At 41.3% G+C, this 21,903-nt stretch overlaps 1 protein-coding gene across 30 annotated transcripts in view; it reads right to left on the reverse strand.

Moving 5' to 3' along the window:
* CHL1 (cell adhesion molecule L1 like) overlaps positions 1 to 21,903 on the reverse strand; it is a 108,154-nt gene that overhangs the window by 20,591 nt on the left and 65,660 nt on the right. For 19 of the 30 annotated variants that reach the window (XR_014934557.1, XR_014934556.1, XM_085516166.1 and 16 more), the window contains 12 exons: positions 19,824 to 19,946; positions 18,623 to 18,793; positions 17,074 to 17,121; positions 15,130 to 15,250; positions 12,650 to 12,834; positions 8,010 to 8,141; positions 7,531 to 7,668; positions 6,869 to 6,980; positions 4,697 to 4,863; positions 3,572 to 3,737; positions 2,331 to 2,455; positions 159 to 260 (listed from right to left, as the gene is read on the reverse strand). Coding sequence is in view for 28 of the 30 variants with exons in the window: in XM_085516166.1 (XP_085372292.1) it covers positions 159 to 260; positions 2,331 to 2,455; positions 3,572 to 3,737; positions 4,697 to 4,863; positions 6,869 to 6,980; positions 7,531 to 7,668; positions 8,010 to 8,141; positions 12,650 to 12,834; positions 15,130 to 15,250; positions 17,074 to 17,121; positions 18,623 to 18,793; positions 19,824 to 19,946 (1,590 nt within the window). In the remaining 2 variants the exon portion in view is untranslated. The remainder of the gene's footprint in view (positions 1 to 158; positions 261 to 2,330; positions 2,456 to 3,571; positions 3,738 to 4,696; positions 4,864 to 6,868; positions 6,981 to 7,530; positions 7,669 to 8,009; positions 8,142 to 12,649; positions 12,835 to 15,129; positions 15,251 to 17,073; positions 17,122 to 18,622; positions 18,794 to 19,823; positions 19,947 to 21,903) is intronic. The other 11 variants (XM_085516155.1, XM_085516152.1, XM_085516154.1 and 8 more) reach the window with 1 other exon arrangement.

Genomic DNA, 21,903 nt, shown 5'->3' on the forward strand with positions numbered 1-21,903 from the left:
CTGCTTCTGAATAGCAGGATGGAAACAAACTTACAACAAATTAACTGTCATAGTAAAAACAATTAAGTACAGCATTAAGCATACTTTTTTTATTCTGACAGCTGCGATGTGCCATTATGTTAAATGACATATGATGATGCTACTGAAATCCTTCATACCATTAACAGGGCTGTTGTGGCTGGCTCCAGCTTTCCAAGACAGTCGAACACTTCGGTTTTGATGTTCTGAGAGCTGCAGGTCTTCTGGTGGGTCAGGAACATCTGAGACACAGAAAGACTGTGAGGAACAAGCCAATTACTTCTGTTTATTTTGGTATTTTGGAAAGGACTGGACAAGAAAGCTCTGATGAAGACAGTGGTTTAACACCGCCTGATTTCAAAGTGGACAAGATTAGAAAAGCAGGAATTGCTTTTAAAGATCCTGCTTTGTAACAGAAAAACACTGAATCTTCTGGCCCTGCTTTCTCTCCTATAAATGCAACATCCCTCTTTAAGAGCATTTCCTACCTGCTCTTATTACTGTGCTAGGAGCAACAGATATTTCTTTTCAAATCATCACAAAGATCTATTGAATCATTAATAGATATTGACACTGCTCAGCAGAAAGTTATGTCAGCATCACTCGGATTTACTCTTTGCAAACTAGAGTGCTAGAAGGGGTCTCGGCCGTGACAGCTATTGAACCTTGTCTGCTAGAATGAAAGGATAACATTCATTATCCCAGCCATGGGGATCTATACTAAAAGGAAACAAGAAAATTCATTACCTGCCAGCGCAATTTGTGCTGTCCTGAGAATACCTTAAGAGTCAGCTGTGTATTTGATGTGATAACTGCACTGCACCTCTGGGGGACAAGAGTGGGGCTTACCCAAGCCCTGAGCACAAGGCTGCCCTGATAGCTCCCTGCACACATTAAAACTCGCTTTTCATATACATGGCTGACAATTTGCAGTGTGATTATATTGGATTAGTTTTGCAACTGGATTGCGTAAGGTCTTATGCAAAAGAACAACTTCTCACAGCAGGAGGCTGATGGCAACCTTGCATTCCTTCACAATCACACACACTGCAGTCCTGAACACAAAGCTGCATTCACCACAGTCATAGAGATGATGCAGGAAATGCTTCCTGGTCGTGAGGCTACTTTCAACACTGAAGAACTCCGTGGACCAAGGAAATGATATTGCAGAGCTCTTGATGGGTGTTTGACCCCCTTCTGCCCCAGTGTTCCAACTAAAGTTTTGGCTGACAGTATCATTTCTTAAAGCAAAAACAACCGACTCAATAAACAATGCTGTCCCTGTCATTGCAAAAGCAAGGAATAGAGAATGGACAGAATTCTTCAGATAACAATCCTGAGTTTTCTTGTGCGTCTCAAGACACATCAGAAAGTGTTAAAGGTTATGATTTTTTGTTTTTTCTTTCTTTATACTTCTTTCCCATGTTTCCTTGGGAAAAATCAGGAAAGCCTGATTTAATCTACAAGTATTTTGCTGTTTGACACTTGGGGCGTATATGGGGCTAAAATTCTGTATATTAATTTGAAGACAGTGATGGTGTATCTTTGAGGTGTCCAACCTGCTGTCTATTCATCAATAATAAAACAAACACCTAGAAGAATTCTAACTAAATGTTTATTTTGCCCATATTCCTATACATGCAATAGCTCCACAGGCAGTTAAGTGTTAAGTCAGGTAAGTGTTAGAAGCTGATGGTGCAAAGGACTGTGCATCACTACGCAAGATTGTTCCCTTAATTCTGAGTGTCCCTTCAGGCCAGCAGGTAAGGATGCTCAACAAGGCCAAGCTTCAGGCTGAGCAGGTCGAGATTCTTCTCTGCTAGTTCCCCACTGGCCAATAATTTACGCTCACATAGACAGCTAGTCCTTTTAGATGCTTAACTGCAAGGGAGCTGGACATCTAAACATCATCCTCACTTCTTCCTTCCTCAAAACACAGTCCAAGTGATGATCAGCACAGAAGCCTCCAGTAAAGTGATGTGAAGAACTGACCGATGACTTCAAAGCAGAAGCAGTGCCATTTTTCATACGCTATTACACTTTCAGCCTGGACAAGCTCCTACAGCTCTGGTTGACTTCTGAACTGAGAAAAGCAGCTACCTAATCTTAGAGATGGTCAACTAAAGAGAAAACAAACATTTGCTTCAGAATTCTCATTCCTGCAAATATAAAGATAGCACACTTCTAACTGAGCTTCATGAGTAAGGGGCATGTCCAATCTAGGTCACTGAGGTAACTGAAATGGGTAAAAGAGCTAAATAAATAGAAGCACTGCACCAATCTGTAGGCATAACAGGAAAACATCTGCTTACCAAGAACAATTAACCGCGTTTTGGCAGTGACACTGTCAAGGGAAGTGGTAGCCACACATGCGTAAACGCCTTGATCCTCCAACATCACGTTTGATATGAACAGCGTATCCATGTCCATAATTATCCTACAGGGAAAAGAAGGACATATGCAAATAGAAAAAGTAAAACCTGTAGGACAAGCATGTAACAGACTGATGCTGTTCGATGAAAAACTGTTCAGGTAAAGCTTAGTAAAGGAATACTTTAAATAATGTAATTGTACATTAGGTCTATTTATTTTAATGCAATTGTAGTTGTATTATCTACTGTGATATAGACTATTATTTAAATTTTGTAACAATTCAGACTCTGTGGCCTGATGTTGGCACATCTCTCTCGTTCTGAGATGCATTCATATGCATCAGATGAGCATTTAAAACAGAGTTTTGACAGATCCCTAACAAGAGAAATCAATGATCTTAATGGGTAAACTTATAATAGGGCTGAGTATAACTGAATATTCCCAGCCTTCTGGTGTCATGCCCTGTGCACCAGGGCAGCTGGTATTGATCCAGGCCCCTGGGTTCTGTTGGACTGAAAACTGATTAGGCATTTCCCTGGCTCCCCATCCTCCCAGGCCTCAGCAGGACCCTCCTCCACCTCCCCTGTGCTGCGGTGTTTAGGAAATCATCTCCCTGCTATGGTTAATTAATAAAGACATCTGAGAGCCAACTGTGGGACCCTTCTTACAGAATAAATGCTGAGCTCCATCCCATTACAGTCAATGGAAATACAAGTGTAGACAAAAATTCAGCCTGCACTCACACTTCCCTACTTATGTAGGAAAAACTCACTGATTTGACTGCATATGATCCCAGAAACATGTTTTCTATTTACTTTAGCATTACAAAGACTTGCCTAGGCCAACTATAAAACTAGGTCAACTAAAGTGGAGAGACAGAACTCCAGTTGACCCCAGAAGGGTTAGAGTTTTATTTTTGGGTTAAACCAATGTTTATGTGGCATTCTGCCATGGCAGTGAAACGGGGAAAATAAAATAATTTGCCAGTCATGGCTACAGATGCATGTATATTTACATATATATAAAATGCAGATCTATTCATCTGTCAAGTGAAGAATTCTCACAGACAGAAATTTGCATTTCAAGCTATTAAGTTTCATGTTTATTAATACTTTTGCTCTGGCACCATGCAGCATTATTTCAGCTGAGCTCAAGAAAACTCTTGTTCTTCCTTGCTTACCTGCTGTCTTCTATGCTGCTGACTGACAGCTCATATCCATCTTTCCTCCAGGATAATTTGAAGCTGTTTTTCAAGTGTGAATCATACTCAGACTGACATTTCAATAAAATTGAATGTGATTTCAACACTTGGGGGTTCTTGGGAGTAATGACAATTTTTGTAGCATCTGGTTGATCACAGAAAACACTTCGATCAGGAGAGAAAGATTATTACATCAAATTTTCACCAAGCATTTCATATATAGGAATAAACCTCAGGAGCAACCATCATGTCTTTATCTATCTATATACAAACACTTCAAGCGAAGGAGGCTGGTTTTGAAATGGAGCTATGACAGGATATAATTTTCTATATCTTGGAAAATTCTTTTGTAGCTCAGTTCAAACCACAGAGTTCCAGAAAAACAAACAAACAAACACACACACTCAAAACCAATAAAAAACCACAGATGAAAATCCTCGTTAGAAGACTGTCATGAAACAGATGATAAAAAAAAGCCGGAATGTGATTTTTATGTCCAATTGCTGTTTGAAATAGCAATAGCTTTGGCAGCAATCCAAGAAAAATTACAAGCTTATTAAAGTCAAGTGAGAACAAAAATACTGCAATCAAGTTTGTTCTTTTAATTGCCTCTAATCTGAATGCAGAAACAGATGAGTAAGTAGGAAGAAAGCACTTCTCTTTACAGTGAAATATTGCTTTGTGACAATTTCATTGTACAATTTCATGTTTATTATAACTGTAAAACTTACAAAGCAAAGAGACTGGCCTAAAGTATAACACAAAGATTTTCTTGAGTTAGTTACAGCAAATCTGAATCTCAGAGTATATTTGAGGACTTTGCCAACTGAGCATTTAAGTTTGTTCTACTGGCAAGGCCTAATTCCTAGATAACTTTGTATACAACTCACCATCCTGAATCTGTGTCCTCAAGAGAAAATATTCACTCTCATCAGGACCCTCAGGGAACACGACCAACCAACCAATGAAATACTTTAAAACAGAACTGGAGCAGCACATACACATCTGAACCTTACAATCAAAGCCCTCTCACTCATCCTGCTCTAATGCACACAGTGTTCACTGTAGACATTTATTAAGTTTGGAAGATAAATGAGGTATTACCTCTTATATCCAGATTTGCTGTGATTGCTCTTTTTCCAACAGAATTTGCAGCCCAGCAAGCATATGATCCCGAATCTTCCTTCTTTGTTTCTTTGATTTCCAGGGTGCCATTTTTATTTAATTCATAGCGTAATGCTGAGAGTGGCTCTATGCTATCATCCTTAGTCCTAAAAGAGAATAATAATAGTTATGGCTCATTTCAATGATTGTAGAAACCATTGTTTCGTGGTCAGGGGACAGATGAGTTTAGAATCAACACGTCAGTCCATCCACGTGCAGGCAAATCATAAATGGACACAAGCTTCCTGCAAACATACAATGCACTGACAGTGTCTAGCAAGACCTTTGAACTACTCTGAGCCTTTAATCCATAACTGTCACATGTAATTTGGGGAGGAAGGAGGATGGAACAGATCCTCCTGGACAACATGCTTGATCACATAAAGAACGAGCATGTGATCCGAGACAGCCAGCATGGCTTCACCAGGGGAAGGTCATGCTTAACTAATCTTGTGGCCTTCTATGATGGAGTGACGGCGTTGGTGGATGAAGGGAAGGCGACCGATGTCATTTACCTGGACCTGAGCAAGGCCTTTGACATGGTCCCCCATCACATCCTCATCTCCAAATTGGAGGGAGGTGGATTTGATGGGTGGACAACTAGATGGATAAGCAATTGGTTGAAAGGCCGCAGACAGAGGGTGGTGGTCAATGGCTCTATGTCCAGGTGGAGGCCGGTAACGAGCGGCGTCCCTCAAGGGTCTGTCTTGGGACCGGTGCTCTTTAACATCTTTATTAATGACATTGATGAGGGAATGGAGTGCACCCTCAGCAAGTTTGCTGATGACACCAAGCTGAGTGGTGCAGTCGATACGGTGGAGGGAACGGATGCCATTCAGAGGGACCTTGACAGGCTGGAAAGCTGGGCTCGGGTGAACCTAATGAGGTTCAACACGGCAAAGTGCAAGGTTTTGCACTTGGGCCGGAAGAACCCCAGGCACCTGTACAGGCTGGGAGGAGTTGTCCTTGAGAGCAGCTCGGCAGAAAAAGACCTAGGGGTCCTGATAGATGAGAAACTTAACATGAGCCAGCAGTGCGCTCTGGCAGCCCGGAAAGCAAATGGGATCCTGGGCTCCATCAGGAGAGGGGTGGTCAGCAGGGATAGGGAGGTGATCGTCCCTCTCTACTCTGCTCTTGTGAGGCCCCATCTGGAGTACTGTGTCCAGGTGTGGAGCCCTCAGTACAAAAAAGATATGGAAATTTTGGAAAGGGTCCAGAGGAGGGCCACAAAGATGATCAGGGGGCTGGAGCACCTCCCCTATGAGGACAGGCTGAGGGAGTTGGGTTTGTTCAGCCTGGAGAAGAGAAGGTTGCGGGGTGACCTCATTGCAGCCTTTCAATACCTGAAGGGAACTTACTCCCAGGAAGGGAGTAAACTCTTCGAAAGGGCTGATAATAGCAGGACTAGGGGAAATGGTTTTAAGTTGAAGGAGGGAAGATTTAGGTTGGATGTTAGGGGAAAGTTCTTTACTAGAAGAGTGGTTAGGTCCTGGAACAGGCTGCCCAGTGAGGTTGTGGATGCCCCGTCCTTGGAGGTGTTCAAGGCCAGGTTGGACGGGGCCCTGGGCAACCTGATCTAGTAAAGGTGTATGTTTGGTGGCCCTGCTAGGCAGGGGGGTTGGAACTACATGATCCTTGTGGTCCCTTCCAACCCGGGTAATTCTGTGATTCTGTGATTCTGTAATTTTATTGCAACTGTCAACTGCTATGTCAATCCAGTGATTTTCAACCATATGAAATAACTTCCAGGTAGATGCACTCTTTAAATCATTGCCTTTCCAACTCAGCAACGTGTCCAAACTTCAGAAGTGATAAACTAAGACTGATGAAGTTGGAGCAGGATCAGGCTACAAACAGCTTGAATAAATATCCCAGCACCTCTTCACACAAGTATTTGGGACTTCATTAACCTTTCGTTTATTTAAAAATTAATTAAAAATATAAATGCATCAGGGATCTTGAAAGAGAGTGCACTTAAACAAAGGATACTCATATTAAACACAGTCTTGATTTAACTTGCTAAATTATCTCCTCAAAACCAGCTCATTTTTCAGTGTTTGGGAAGCACTGATGAACTTACTTCACATGAAAAAGTCATTCTCAATAGCTTACCATCTAACATCTGCTGCAGGTGAGGCAAAAATCTCACAGTGCAGGAAGGCACTGTAACCAACAACTGCAGCATAGTTTTCACCATCTGAAGTCAGGATTAAGGGAGCAATATCTGCAAAGCAGAGCACAAAACAAGCAGTCTGCAAAACAGAAAGCAAAACAAGCAGCACTACAATTCAGAACTGGGCTATAAATATGGTCCCTGCACCACATCCTTTTTTCACCATAGAGAGGTCAACTGAGCTCTCTCTGCCTCAATAATAACAGTGGTTGACTGCTGGACATTTCAGATCACAAAATCTCGACTTCAAGATAGAGAACACACTCAGTTCTGCTTCCTTGTGAGACCTATCTTATTAAATAAATCCCCATCACAATCTTTCTTCAAACAACAGGCTCAACATCACAACTAAAATTAAAGATTAACAATACATAATACATTTAATAATTCAAAAACACAGTTGTGGCCACAGTTCAGTCCCCTGCGGTCTTAATACATCTGAATTCCAAAGGTTTTGAGCCCAGAACAACCACCACACTGTTAAAAAAAATAGTGACGTGATTACAAACCCAAATTAATTCTGAATATTTAAGAGTTATCAAAATGGGGCGCCTCAGTTACACCTTTCTATTAAATACAAAGGAGGTGGGAAAATACTCACTGAGGACATTCACATTGGCGCTAGCAAGGAGGGTGCCATGCTTGTTACTGGCCTCACAATGGTACACAGCAGTGTCCTGAAGCTGAAGGTTGGTAAGGCTGAGCTCCCCATCAGAGACTCTCCCTCTGAAAGTCCTACCTGCAAAGACCGAGATCATATCAGGAGATGGCACTAATTCAGAAGCATGAAAAAAGACCAGAAGTCAATGAGCAGAAGTGCTATCCCACAGTGCCAACAGATGGGAGCAACACTGGGTGAGGGATTCATGGGTGCTGCCACTCCATGCTTGCACAGCTTTCACCCCACCTCCATTCAAGACCATATTTAAATATTTAGTATTAATTAAGTAAATCCAAAGTTATGTTTAAATAGAGGTCAAGCATGATGTAATCTGGTGCACTATGGTTTGTGCATTCCCTGGTCATGACACCGGTGCATCTCACCCACTCCCAACATGACAAGTTTGGACCTTTACTTACTATCAATGGGCATCCCATTAAGTTTCCATTGAATGGTTGGCTCTGGGTTGCCAATGGCCTCACAAAGCAGCAAAAGATTCTCTCCTAAGCTGTAAACACCACCTCTGGGCTCCTTAATCCACCGAGGAGGCTCTGCAAGAGAGACATGGCATGCAGCAGGTGTCACAGCCAGAGCAGCGTAACTCTGCTATTACCGTGGTTCTCCAGGAGATGGCAAACGCTGTTAGCAGTTCCCACAGCTCCTGGCAGCCTATTGTGCAGTTGCAGTGTATTTCTTGCAAAATGACATTAGGAAAGGTAAAAGAAATAGTATTAACATACATCAATATCTGTCCTTTGGGCTCTGTAAAATGCAAGCGTTGGGGGAAGTATGGAAGAAATGGGCAGTGTCTACCCAAGTGGAAAACAAATGCAAAGGATATGGGAGGTGAGAGGCTGGGTGGAAGGCAAACTTAATTGTGTCAGCATTTTCACAGGGACCCTGAAACGGGAGATTGCTGCCTCTGAAATGACGTGAGACCATTTCACCAAGTCATAACATGATGCAAACAGCCATTCAGCTGAGAGACTCACTAGACATGAGCAAGTGGTCTGCATCAGCTCATCCAGAAGGGCAGAGCATGGTGATGCAGGAACAGTGTTGACCACCTCCCGCTGCTCATTTCTGCATGCTGGAGAGATGCACTGTGCTATTCATTCAACATCCTAGTTTTCCATCGTGTATTCAGCTCAGATGCTGATATGTAGCATGTTAAAGCATGCTGAGGCATGGAATGAGGAGCAGTTGCCCACGGGGTGGAGGTAGAGGAGCAGCAGTTGGCTGCTGCATTCCCTATGCCCTCACTTCCCAGAACTACCAGTTAAACCAGGATGGCTCTGTCTTTTGCAGAACAACCTCTGGGCATCAGATATCCAGATCTCATTAGAAAAGGAACAACCATAAGGGAGGGAACTGAGAGGAAAAAAATAAACGCATTAATCTGATGAAAGCTTTCTGGTATCTACAAACCAAATGTGTTGGAGCTGCCCACACTGCAGAGGATGGCCTTGATCCAAAATACAGCCTCACATTTGTCATTACCTTTCCCCGAGAAGCAGCAAAGCTCCAAGTTTTAATTCCAGACCTGATGCTACCTCTCTTCTGCTGGCCCTGAGCTGATCCCTGGACACCTCCATCCCTCCTTCCCTATTTGAAAAAGATGAGCTAATGTATGGGAAGCACAAGGATTCATTAGTTAATGCTCATAAAATGCTTTGAAGATTAACAGTGCTGTTGTCTGGTAATACATCTCCAGATGCTATCAGAATGATACACTAAAACAGCGTCATTGCTCATATTAATAAAACACCCCTGATCTGTGATAAACAGGACACAAGCTCTGCCATTTCTACTGCAGAGCACCCATGAAGAAATGCTGTTCAGCAACAGCTAAAAAAACTAAGTAAAATTTAAGACACCAAAGCTTATGTACTGCATTCCATTCACAGTACAGGTTACTTCTTTCTGTAGTGCTGGTTGCCCTCCTGTAGTGCAGCACGCACAACCTCATACTTGTTACGCTTCCTTGTATTTGACTCCAGGATTAATATATATATATATATATATATTCACACACACATATATATACATATATATACATATACACACATGCAACAGAACATTTTTGGTTTTTTTCTTCCTCCCTCTCCTACTCTTTATTTTTCCCATCAGAAAAAAATAGGCCAAAGTCATGGAGGTGAAAAGGAGGTAACGCTCCTGATGATTTTTACCCCTCACTGTGTCCACCACAAACAGAATACTGGCAACAGGATGCTTCATTGTTTTGGAGGAGGTCAGACTCCAGGCAAAGCCTACATATAAAGCACATTTCCTAATTTCAGCTGTCTGTTCACTTTTGAAAGTCAACTGCAGATATATTCCACTGCTGCTTTCCTTTCTCAGCTCAGCAATTGCTGTGGTTGCCCCAAGGAAGTGATGCAACTGTGAAGTTTCAGTCAATGAGATTTTGTCAAGTATGAAATGCAATTTCACAGAAAGGCTGAAGAACTTCTCTTCTTTGTGGCTGATATGCTATACCACTTATAAGTACATAAAAGGTAATAATAACAAAATATACTCTTACACTTTAACAACTGCAGTAACCAGCGGTTGGGCAATCAAATTGTTCATCTGCACAAATAAAATAGTGTGGCAAATGTTTCACTGCATAATATATCCTTACAGGTAAGAGTTATAAATGTGTTCCATCTAATCAACAAATTTATACTTTTTATATGAATATAACAATAGGTCTGAAAACACAAAAGATCTAAAATAGTATTCTTGTGCAATAAAACAAGATCCTGTATACCTACAACACATAGGGTGTTTTATTCTTCTTCAGCAAGAGCAGTATTTCTAAGCAGAGTTCAGATTGTAATCCAGTATATCTTACAGACCAGCCTAAGCAGATATCTTCCATCCTGTGTTATGCAGTCATTTACTGCTGCCTGATGAGAATTACTTCACACCTGTGCTTAGTAAAGCCCATCCTTTTTATTCCCAACCATTTTCCCCATTTGTCAAGACCATTTCAAATTCTCCTTGGCTCTTCCCATGGTCTGGCAATCCATTCCACTTTAGGGCTATCATCTTCAGATTCAGTTATCACCTTTGGGTCTGCATCCCAGCTGAAACAGCTTGAGTCTTATTAAACCAACCAGCCATCTATCTGCCTCACACTAGTTTCACCTATTGTATTTTTCTCTAGCTCAATAATGGAAGTCTTACAAGATATAGCTGCAAAGGCCTTTAGCTATTCTATCATTACGATAATTAATCATTATATTGTAACAATTATTTCTATTAAACACAGCCTTGAAGCCTCAGTCATGATCAAGGTATCATTAGATCAGGCACTGATCATGGCAAGACTTTGAGATTATATATGTTAGACTTGGGGGTTATAAGCATTAATTGAATAAACAAACATTCCCAGTTCAGATAATTTGAGAGCTTGTTTTCACGTATTTTTTTTAGTTTGTACTCTCTCTCTCATAAAAGGATTTTTGTGCTTCTTTCCATGCTTCGGGCTCCATCTTTCCTTGCAGAGAGATTAAAATATTCAGTCAATTTGCTGGCTGAATATTTTCATACGCTTGGTAATAGTTGCCTGAATCATTGCCCTTGGAGTACTGTGGGATTAGTAAGTGGGCTGCACAAAAATAACATTACTTCAAACTGTTTTTTGGAAGTCTGATGTGTTGGTTTGAGAGCTTAAAATTCCAGAAAGAAGAGCAGAAGAAGCGACATAGTGCAGGAATGATAGCGAAGTCTTGATGTATATATCAGCATTAGATCGAGCACAGTTGGCAGTTAGTAACTGAGATAATTTTTCTTCCATATTTAATTTTCTTCTCCTCACATACATCCCTTGAGAACTGCCTGTCAGGCATGAGGATACCCTACGTCAGCAAAACCTCCCAGAAACCAGCAGAAATTAATAATGCTCACTTCCCCCAACTCGAGATTTGCCCTTGAGTGCGCACATGCGAGTTGCAGCAAGAATGATGAACGTGCCCATCTCCGATGAACGTTAATGTCATTTTCTGTTTTGAAATTACAGGAAAAAATGTTATTTGTACCCATGATACTCTGCATGTGAGGTCCTAATAGGTAGGATTTCTGTTAGTGACACCAGCCAGCGTTAGTTATACAAGTGGAGAACAAACTCAACAGGAGTTGCAGAAGCATTCTTAACATTGCAACGTTTAGAGCATGTTTCTTTCTTTCTTAAAATACTTGTTTGCTAATGAGTAGGAACAATAACTTGCCTGGAAGATTTCCTTCCTCTACAGATGGAGAGAAAGAGGGTCAATAATCTGGACTGCTTAATTAATGTTATTTCCCCGGTACTTCAGTTTTTGCAGCTCCTGCAATTTCTTTGAAGGATTCAATTTTTACAGGCAAGAAAATCATAGCCAGATTGTTAAAATATTCAGCTAGAGCAGAGATGCTCCAAACCATCTGTAATGACTTCTAGGAGTCAGCACTTCCCCTCCATCGCAGCTGAACACTTGCCATGCTCTGCCATCCTCCTCTGCCTCACTTCCAGGAAGGGAGAGAAGACTATGACACACATGGCTGTGCCAAGTGAAAGGGGAGAATTTATCACATAAGGGGAAAACTTAATTTTGTAAATGAAGAGAAGAGTGGTACCATATGCGTTTAACTTTGGTGTAAGCTAAAAAAAGAAAACTGAGCTGCATGATCTGGCCCAGTATAGACATGTTCACATTGTTATGATCAAGCAGAATAATTACATTCTCTAGTCTGACTTCCAGATTAATACAAGACACTTTATCAATACCTCTGCTTGACTAACTTGCATCTTAATGTATTGGATCTATAACTTATGCATATATTTGTGCTTTTGTTTACTCCTTTATAAAGCCTTCATGGTTTAGGAAAAACAGCACACGCTAATTCTATCTAAAAATAAACAAATGCTCCTTTCTGCAAGTTTCCCAGATCTAGATGGCTGGTCCTGCTAGCATAAGTTGATATGACTGGTTTATTATCAATTTATTTGCAAAATGTACTTCCCACTGACCGCCTCTCAGTGTTCCAAATAAAAATCCCATTAAAATGTACTCCGCACCTTCCACATGAACATGGAACTCATGTTTTGCTCTGCCCACGGGGTTGCTTGCCGTGCACTGGTAGGTTCCTTCATCAGCTGCAGACACGTTTTCTATCTTCAGTACCTTCCCAAATTTATCTGTTACAGGTTTGTCCTTGGGCAAGTTTCCAGTAACTTTGATCCAGCTTAGATGAGGAGTTGGGCTAGTAGTAAAGAAAAAACAGAATTTGAGTTGAATACCAAGATGCTGTAATGCTTCATGTAAGCATAGCTACTGGAGTTCATGCATATGACTTGCAAGAAGTATTCTGTTGTTTGAGCTCTTTCAAAACACCAAGCAATAGTACAGGCTGTACTATAGACTACTTCTAGTCAACACTGTCCCTTGATTTGAAGGAACCCTATGAATAAGTCCTTCATAGCCAAGCCCAGGCCGTGGCACAAGGCTGCATTCCTTGTAAACATTGGCATGAACTGTGTCAGAAGGAATGGAGCTCATCTTGTCTGACTCCAAAGGGGCATTCTAGGACAAACAAGGAGGAAAAGACTTCACTGGAGTGACTTCACTCAGCCCTGCTGGGTTAGGAAGATGTCCAGACATTGGAGAGGGCTGAAAACGTTCCTTACTCTTTCAGAAAGCAAATGGCAGTGACACAGAAATTCAGGACAGACTGCTCTATGCACAGTCCCAGCTGGGATTCACGACCTCAACACCATACACTATGTCATATCTGCTTACACTTGTGTCCATCTGCCATGGTGGCAAAATGCCCAGGCACAAGCTATTCGAAGGCCCAGGTACCACAAAAATATGGCTTTCCAAGAGCAGTGAGCATAACAGTACAAATGTTATGCTTCCTGCAAGGGTTCTTTTTTTTCTGCTTGTCTACCAAAGTCTGGCACCACGTTGCCTCAGTGTTGTACGGAGGGAATACCCTCTCGACACTGATGTTATTCAGATTATAAGATTTCAGAAATGACAGACTGTAAATGTACTTATTTCCTTATTTTGCAATTGGCTGCCCCTGGTCTTAGTTACTTGAAATTTGGCTCAGTCGATCCACTCCCCTGATTTGTGGGCATCTGGTTGGATGGACTGGCAGAGAAATAGGTAAAGCTAATCATTTTTGTGCTGAAAGTCTGGAGAATTCAGCAAATATTTTATTTTTGCTTAAGTGGTGTGTTTTTGAAGTGTTGTCATGAAAAGACGACTCATGATGGGAGAAATAAAGCCCATCTTGAGCAGAGACGTCATCATCCTTTAAAACTGAATAGTAAAATACAAAATGGCTTTTTGTTTCAAAAATAAAAACTTTCCTGAAGCAAAAACATTTATTCTTCTCATGATTTTCCAAATGTAGTCCTTTTTTTCTCCCCCTTTCTCATTCTGTACATGGTATTATCAGTTCCTGCACATGAAAATTCATATTTGTGTATTTCTGAGGTGATTTGTCTGCTCAGTACCTTGACAACGCTATAAACTCACAGCTATGGATTTGTGGCCTGCGAATTAGTTTGATGTGCAGTGAATTAGACAAGAAAGTGCTGCAAGAGGGAACTAAAACTCACTGTAGACAGCTGGAGCAAACCCAACCGAGACAAGCAATTCACCACCTCTCAAAAGATGGCAACCAACTGAAGAAACATAATCTTGCCAACTCAAATGAGTGATGCCCTTTCAAGTCCACATGGAAAAAACAAAATGCCCCAAACATGTTTGTTCAGGCAGATAAATATCCTGATTCTGGAATTTTATAGGGAGGATTAATTGCACGGCCTTTAATATGAGTTATCAGCCTGCTAACCATAGTGTGCATCCACAGACCTGCAGCCCCACAAAAGACCATGAGAACACAATGATTTAGGTCTCCGTTCAATAAAAAGCCCTATCAGAAATAAACCAGAAGCAACTGTGTTTTCATTGTGGTTTAGCGATGGCAGAGATTTTTGCTCTATCAGTTTCTCTGGTGGTAACACTTTTGGGTCAGACTGAATCTGCAAGCAGTCAGTAAAATCAGAAAGCTGGACTGAGGGCAAAAGTGTAGCTTGTTTCTTCTCTAAGCTATGACTGGAGAAACCAGGACCAGAGAGGTATTCACTGCTTCATCTTGAGCACCATCCTTAAATGAGCACTGTTCCCTTTCTTTACTTACCTTATTTTGTCCTGTTGATTACAATAAGAAATAAAATTGCTCTGATCTCATTTCTCAGCACATTCTGCCTGCTTGAACCGCTCCCTGTATTATTACAGTGAGCATATCCCCACTGAGATATCCTGCCATGCTTAGTACAGCAAGAGCCATGACTGGAGTTGCCAGAGCTCCGTGCCGCTTTACAAGGAGTACACTTGCTCTAGGGAAACACTGTATAAGTCTCAATTTAAAATTAAACAGGCATATACATACACTTGTAACAGCATGATATTTAATATAGTGCTTTCTCTCCTCAATTCTATTTCAAAAGGTGATTAAATCTGTGCATTATTGTGCATTACTCACAGCCCTTCAGCAATACACTCGAGTTGCAGGACACCTCCCTTGATAACAGTGACTGATGAGCTGCTTCCAGCAGATTCAGGAGGGATCAGCAGTTTGGGTTTTCTTTCTTTAATAAAATTTGCTAAAATAGAAAAAAAATAATATTTAAGTTAAATTCAAAATCTTAGTATCCTTGCTTATCCTCCCAATGAGGTTCCAAACGTTACACTAGTCTGAAGGCTCCTGACATCAGTTTCTAAGTTTTCTTATTGCTTCATATGGTTTAAGATCAAGGCAGAAAGAATCCTGTTCTTCTGCTTACAGTCAGAAAACAGTGACAGTAGTAACAGCAGGCAGCAGTACCAGGGAAGCTCCATTTCCTATGGCTGCATGTCCTGCTTTCCCAGCACTGGCCCCTTTCTATCATATATGTTGGCCAATTGTTGATACTCCTGATCTTCCAATTATAGACATTTTGGTGTGCAGCATCTTAGCACCCTTCCTCCACTTTGACTCTCCATCATTTTCTAAAACTCAGATGGAAACCCATCTTTCTGACTTGAAAATCCCCCAGAAACACCCTTGCTAAAATTATTTAATCTAGAGCAATGGAGATAGAATTAGTAAAGGAGACTTTAAATAAAACAAGATTGACCTGCATTTGGTTTCAACAGACCATTTGTTCCAGCCCTCTAAAATATGGTTTCATGATGAAACATGCATAGAGTTAAATGGCTGTCCAGTTATCACTATAACAACAATTAGTACAGTAATGAATAAGTCCCCAAATAAGTCCTAATTCTTCAAAAATAGTCACTTATAGATGATTTGGTGAAATACTGCATGTATCTTTCAGAAAAATATTTATTTATCTTTTCAAACCTGTGTCTGAAGTACTCAGAGCTGCAGCAAAACACTTTGGTGTCTCTGTTCATGCTCACATGTTTTCCACCTGCTTTCCTGCTGCCGTAGGCAGGCATGCATTCCTCCATCAAAGCACTGCACACAAACCTTGCCTTTTCTGCTCACGCTGACAGCCTCCTTGGGGCAAGTCCTGAAGTCTGATCAGCACGCTTTGAGCTACTCCACCTTGAAATACTCAAAGAGGATCCACTTTTCAAAAGCTCCAGTGCTCATTCAGCAGAATGAGGTGTTTCAGGACTTTCAGATTTGCCGTCTTGAAAAACCAAGGCTCTCAGAAGCAATTTAACCAGACAAATTGGCTTCAAAAGCTCCATATGAAAATGGAGACACTCGTTTTTAGGTATTTGTTTGTTTGTTTAAATAGCCTTCTGAGCTATCCACATTGCCTGCATACATTTCAGAGCATTTTCAGGGTATGACTCCACAAAGTGAGCATAAAACAAGGGAAGAGGTGAATCCTCAAGATGAGAATTGCTTTGTTGGAGTGCTTACCTGTGGTGAATATCAAACAGCACAACACAAAGCCAAAGTGAACCATCTCACGTTCACCCTGCGTATAGCTACAGACGTGCACAATTAACAGAGCAGCTAAAGCTCTGCAAATCCACACCTTAAGCTCACCCTGGAATAATGCAGCCCCAGGGTGACCTGTTAGACACGGATTCCTAGTTTCAAACCACAGCAGCTTAATACCAGTGTCTCCTTCACCACCAGAGGAAGACACAGAGCGCCATGCTCCAACTCCTGCTCTGAACTGATAACACTGCCTGACTCCTTACTTACATTACGGTCTGAGATGTGAATATTTCTTTCTTGAATAAGAGAAAACTACCTCTTTGTTAAAAACCCTTCAGACTTCTGTCAAAAAGTACAAGATGAGCAAATTGTGCTCCACAGACCACTTAAATCCATCCCATTGCAATAAAAAGCCTTTTGTGAGGTTTTTTTTTCCCTTTTCTTCCTCCCAAGCAGCAGCTCACATCTCATTTCAGCTGGTAGATTCTCGGTGTAAAGGCTAAATAACAGATGCATTCAACTCACCCTTAGTAACCGCAGCATTAGGTGAACCTGAGTCATTAGCATGCTTAACTGAAATAAATAAAAGTGACAACCAAATACAAACGTGCATAGTTGATACAGAATGAAAAGAAAGAACAAACCAACCAAAACAAAACAATGTCTCTCCCCTCCCCCCCCCCCCCCCCCAGTAAATTAAGCTACGGAAGAAAAAGAAAAAGAAACAAAAGATGACATAAATCAACAGATGAGCAATGAATTTCCAATAACAAAGAAAAACCTTTACATATATGTAACATTCTGCAAAATACTTCATGGTGATATAACCAACATGACATAGAGAAGAGCAAGTAGTGACCAGCTGATAGGACAAAACCATGTGAATGCACACCTCACATCTACGCTCAGACCCAGGTCTCCAACAGCACACATGCACACACCAAAGCCTTTCTTTCAGAGACCCAGAAACAAACATTGCCCCATTTTCTCTAATCTGCACGTGCACGGCTGTGGGGCTGGACACATTATGAATGCTATGGATAACCGCTATGGCATTTTGCTTATTATCTCACAACTATTATCCCAAGATACAGATTAAGCAAGTATTAAGATACACAAACCCAGTATTAATCATTCATCTTTTTTCTTTTTTTTTTTTTTTTAAATCCCAACAAGAAACTCTCAAATTCATATATTTAATATTAGGCTTTCATTCACAAAGAAAAATTTCCTTGGCTTTCTGGGCTACATAAGCCCAAAAGGTCAGAAGCATTAATGGAACAGAAAACTGATTTTAAGGGCACGGACAGCTTCAGCTCTTGCTGCAAACCTTAACTAAATTCATTACAACCAAAAGAGATTCAAGCAAAACAGGATGGCTCTCCAGCTGCTGTAAGCTGCCTCATCTCCACCGGCTTCTGCAGGGCCTTACTCTTTTAGCAGAGCTGACAGCATGGCCTGAAAAGCTTCTAGTGTTCTGCAAAACACTTTGACACTGCTCCCTGCACAACATTTCACAAGGAAAATGTTAATGCCCCACATGTCCCTGTGACAGCCTGAAAAGGGACCATTTTGCTTCAGCCTGCAACGCATAGGCAGCGTGTGCTGTCATTCTGGACCACTGCAGCCATCACTGTTGCAGAGGTTAAAAATTGGGCCTATAGCTCTTGCCCTTAAAGAAGAGGGGACGGACAGTTGTGCCTCCATTTTCATGAAAGCAAAGGCACAGAGGTCTCCAGGGCCACCAGCAGGGCTAAGCCTGCAGCCCTGTCCCTGAGTGCTGTCCTCCTCAGCCCCACAGCTGCACCCAGACCAACCAACAGTGCACAGTGATGTGGAGGCAGCAAAGTCCTTGAATCCCAGGCAAGTCCCATCAGGGACCATCAGAAAAGCAAGTTTCCCTCCTGCTTCACCACCTTTCAAGGAAGAGCAGGAGACAGAGCTGGGTACTCTGGAGACCCAACAGCCGCATTTGGGGGGTTTGGGGCTTACATCTGCATTTACTGATGTCTAAGAAGTCAAAAAAGGGAAAACAACAGTAAGCAAGAAACAACACATCCACAAACAAACTTACAACGGGAAACCTTCAGCGTCATTGGCATTTTCTGTACAATTGTCCTCAGTTTTGGAAATGCTGCGAAGCAACAATAATCACTTCGACTGTCATTTTCTTCCACATTTGCAAAGTAGAGATCTCCCTTAAGGCTCATGGAGACCCTTTCATCTTGAGGAATGTGCTGCAAATCTAGCAAGAAAAAATAATTACGATATGGTAATGATACTGAGCTGCTTCACCAATACGACTACCAATGCTCTGCTGTCACATGTTTGCTTCCAGATACAGAACATAACTTTGATGCGAAAGAGGCAGAAGGCTCAGCACAACCCGTGAGTTATTCACCAATACTCAGCACACAGAACTGTTCTTTCTCAGCCTGAGGAAAAGTCCAACGCCTCTCCCCAACACAAAGGCCTCTAATGCTGGTATGGAGGTCACTATTTGCAGATGTGCCAATCTCCTGACCACTTTGCTCTTCTGTAATTACAGATTAGAGCAGGGCAGCATTAGTATGGACTGGTGAGGCTGTACTGTCTCATTCTTGATCCAGCCAAACGCAGACCTGTGCTAAGTATGTATGTCAGGAGTAGAGAGGCTGCCTCATAAGATCAGAGGTTTAATCTGGCACCCTGTCTCTGCAAGAACTTGGTCAACATCAGAAACAAACCCTTCATGTCACAGTGGTATTTTGCTTCTCAACAGCCAGAAAACCCTACAGAATACAAATGCTGAAGAAACACTGAAGAATGCAACAACAACAAAAATCACGTTGAAACTAAGAAGTAATTATGCATACCTGACACTGAAGTTGTTTTTCTTAATATCAGCATAAACTAATGGTTGATTCATGAGAAGAAAACAGTTATGATAGAAATAATAGACTTAATACATTGGTACATTTTATTTTCTCTACTGTACATGCAGCAGTCTTCCTTACTGGTAGATGTACTTAATGATATTATACTGATACATAAGCTTTGCTATATAGCAGTTAATACATTCTGTCAATGTACTCTACAATTTGCTTGCTCTATATAAAGACATCAGTATATCCCATTTCTCAATTTCTTAACATTTATTTATCAATATCCAGATCTTTTCCCCAGACACCTGCAGAATTACCACTCTTGTCAGTTAGAAAACTGTTACGAATCAGCTTTGGAAGATAAATGTTTTGAGTCTCCTCACGTGAAGCATGTGCAAGTTGCTTACTTACCAATATTCATCCAATAGATATGCAAAGGTGGGATCCCTTTAGGGGGGTTACAGTGCAAGATCACAGAATCACCGTGCTCCACGTCCAGGGGCTCAATCTTTTCCTTAGGGAATTTTGGTACACCTGTGCAAAAGCAAAGAAGCTCCTGTTTTACTGCTACCCTTGGAAATTTTCCCCTTAATTCCCAATAAAATATACCCCTTAATATCACTATTTGCATTCTCTGCCTTTTGGTATTCCTGTTGTTTACCAAGCGATACAGAGTAACAAAGCATTTTATTAAGAGCAAGACATTTTGGCTATTTTTGTTCATTTATTAAGTGATTTGTCTGTGCTGCCCCTGAGCTCTGCTGAAGAATTATTTTAGTGTACTTATTTTCAAATGCTGTCATTTATTTGACTAGTCCCTGCCAGACAGTAGAAAGAGACAGATAACTGAAATGAAAGCGTAACATGAGTGCATAGGACAGAGTTCTAGACGATCTCTGGAGATCAGAAATCAATCTGGGAGTACAGGCTCTTTTGGGAAGTCTTTGGTTAAACAGCAGTTCCCAAGAAGCCACTGCAAGCCAGTGCAGGTGAGGACAGACATCAGACAGCTATTCTGCCTTGTGCTTGGAGTCACCCCAACTCATCCATCTTCGGAATGAGATGAAGCAGAAGTGTTATGTAAAGACAATATTGCTTTCACATGCCCTCAGGTGTAAAACCTCTGCTGTGCTGATCTGCAGGGTTTCTCAGCAAGCTTCTCCTTCAGGATGCAGTGACAGGCTTGGCACAAGGGAACACACCAGAGGTGCTCAAGTTAAGCATTATTTGGACTTAAATATATATATTAAATAATTAATAGATCGAGAACTTGGATTAATCGCCAAGGGAGTCAGCAGACTGTTTAAAGCCTGAATGGTGCTTGGCAGAGATCATCAACCTGGACATCAGCAGCCTAAAATGCAACTGGAGCATATCCAAGTAGAGAGGAAGTCGAGCTGGGCTGGAACCCACCCCAAAGCAAGCACTGGAAGACCGAAGCTCAGAGATTACTATAAAGAAATTAGTCTGCAAAATGTAACCACTCCTTAAATGAATTTAACTAAGACAGTTTCAGGGCGGACACTCTTCTGATTTCAGGCAAGTTCAAACTCATGGAAGTTTCAGTTCAGGCAACTTCATTAAACATTAAAATTAACAGCAATTAAATAGCTATGGAATGAAAGCATCCTGGCTGTGCAGAGCCAGGCTGGCACAGCAAGTACTGCCATCCTGGTGTTCAAGGCATGAGAAGGCACTCTGGTAGCAAATAAACAATTTAATATGTCAACAGTCCAGGGGCACTGCAAGACAGTTGCAGTGTCACATAGCAGAATTCAAACTGAAAAGAAGGTTGAGAAATACTAGAGAGTTTGCATTCAGTGTAGTATTAGTGAACACAAAAAGAAGCAAACAATACAGTGCTGATTGCCTGAGCACAAATTGGTCATAGATTCTTTATTTTTTAATCTCCGAAAGTGTAATTAATACGAACAGACATTATTAGGGAGGACAACATGGATCTAATGAGCATCACCCACTCTGTAGGTGGCATTTCAAGTAAGGAACTGTATGTTAAATCCAATACATTCAATAATCAATACACTTCAAGCCCTGGAAAGTGCATCTACTGACTGATAGAGAGGGAAAACATTTCCCAGTGGGGAAAAGCCAATTTGTTGACCTAAAGCTTGCTTACTTTTCCCAAAAGCACATCACTCAATAAAGCTAAGATCAGGTGAAGGATAAGGGATTTCTTACTAAGTCAACAAAATCGGGAGGTCAGCAAATAGACCAATAGTGAGACTGCTCATCTAAGGCATGGGAAACTTTTGTTCAAACCCATTTTCTGCCTCATTTGGCACAACAATAAAATCTGGGTCTCCAATACCCCAGTTGGGTGCCATAATCACTGGCCTTTCCAATCAGCTTCTGTAGCCAATAATTACCTAATTATATAAAAAGATATGAATTCCCAGCAGGAAACAGTGAAAAATCACCATCTTAGAGTCAATAGCTGGCAGTGCAGACATTCCTTTCAGCACAGGTCCAG

This window comes from Coturnix japonica, chromosome 15, assembly GCF_054131305.1.
Source record: "Coturnix japonica strain WE chromosome 15, WE-NBRP24, whole genome shotgun sequence".
Classification (NCBI taxonomy): Eukaryota; Metazoa; Chordata; class Aves; order Galliformes; family Phasianidae; genus Coturnix; species Coturnix japonica.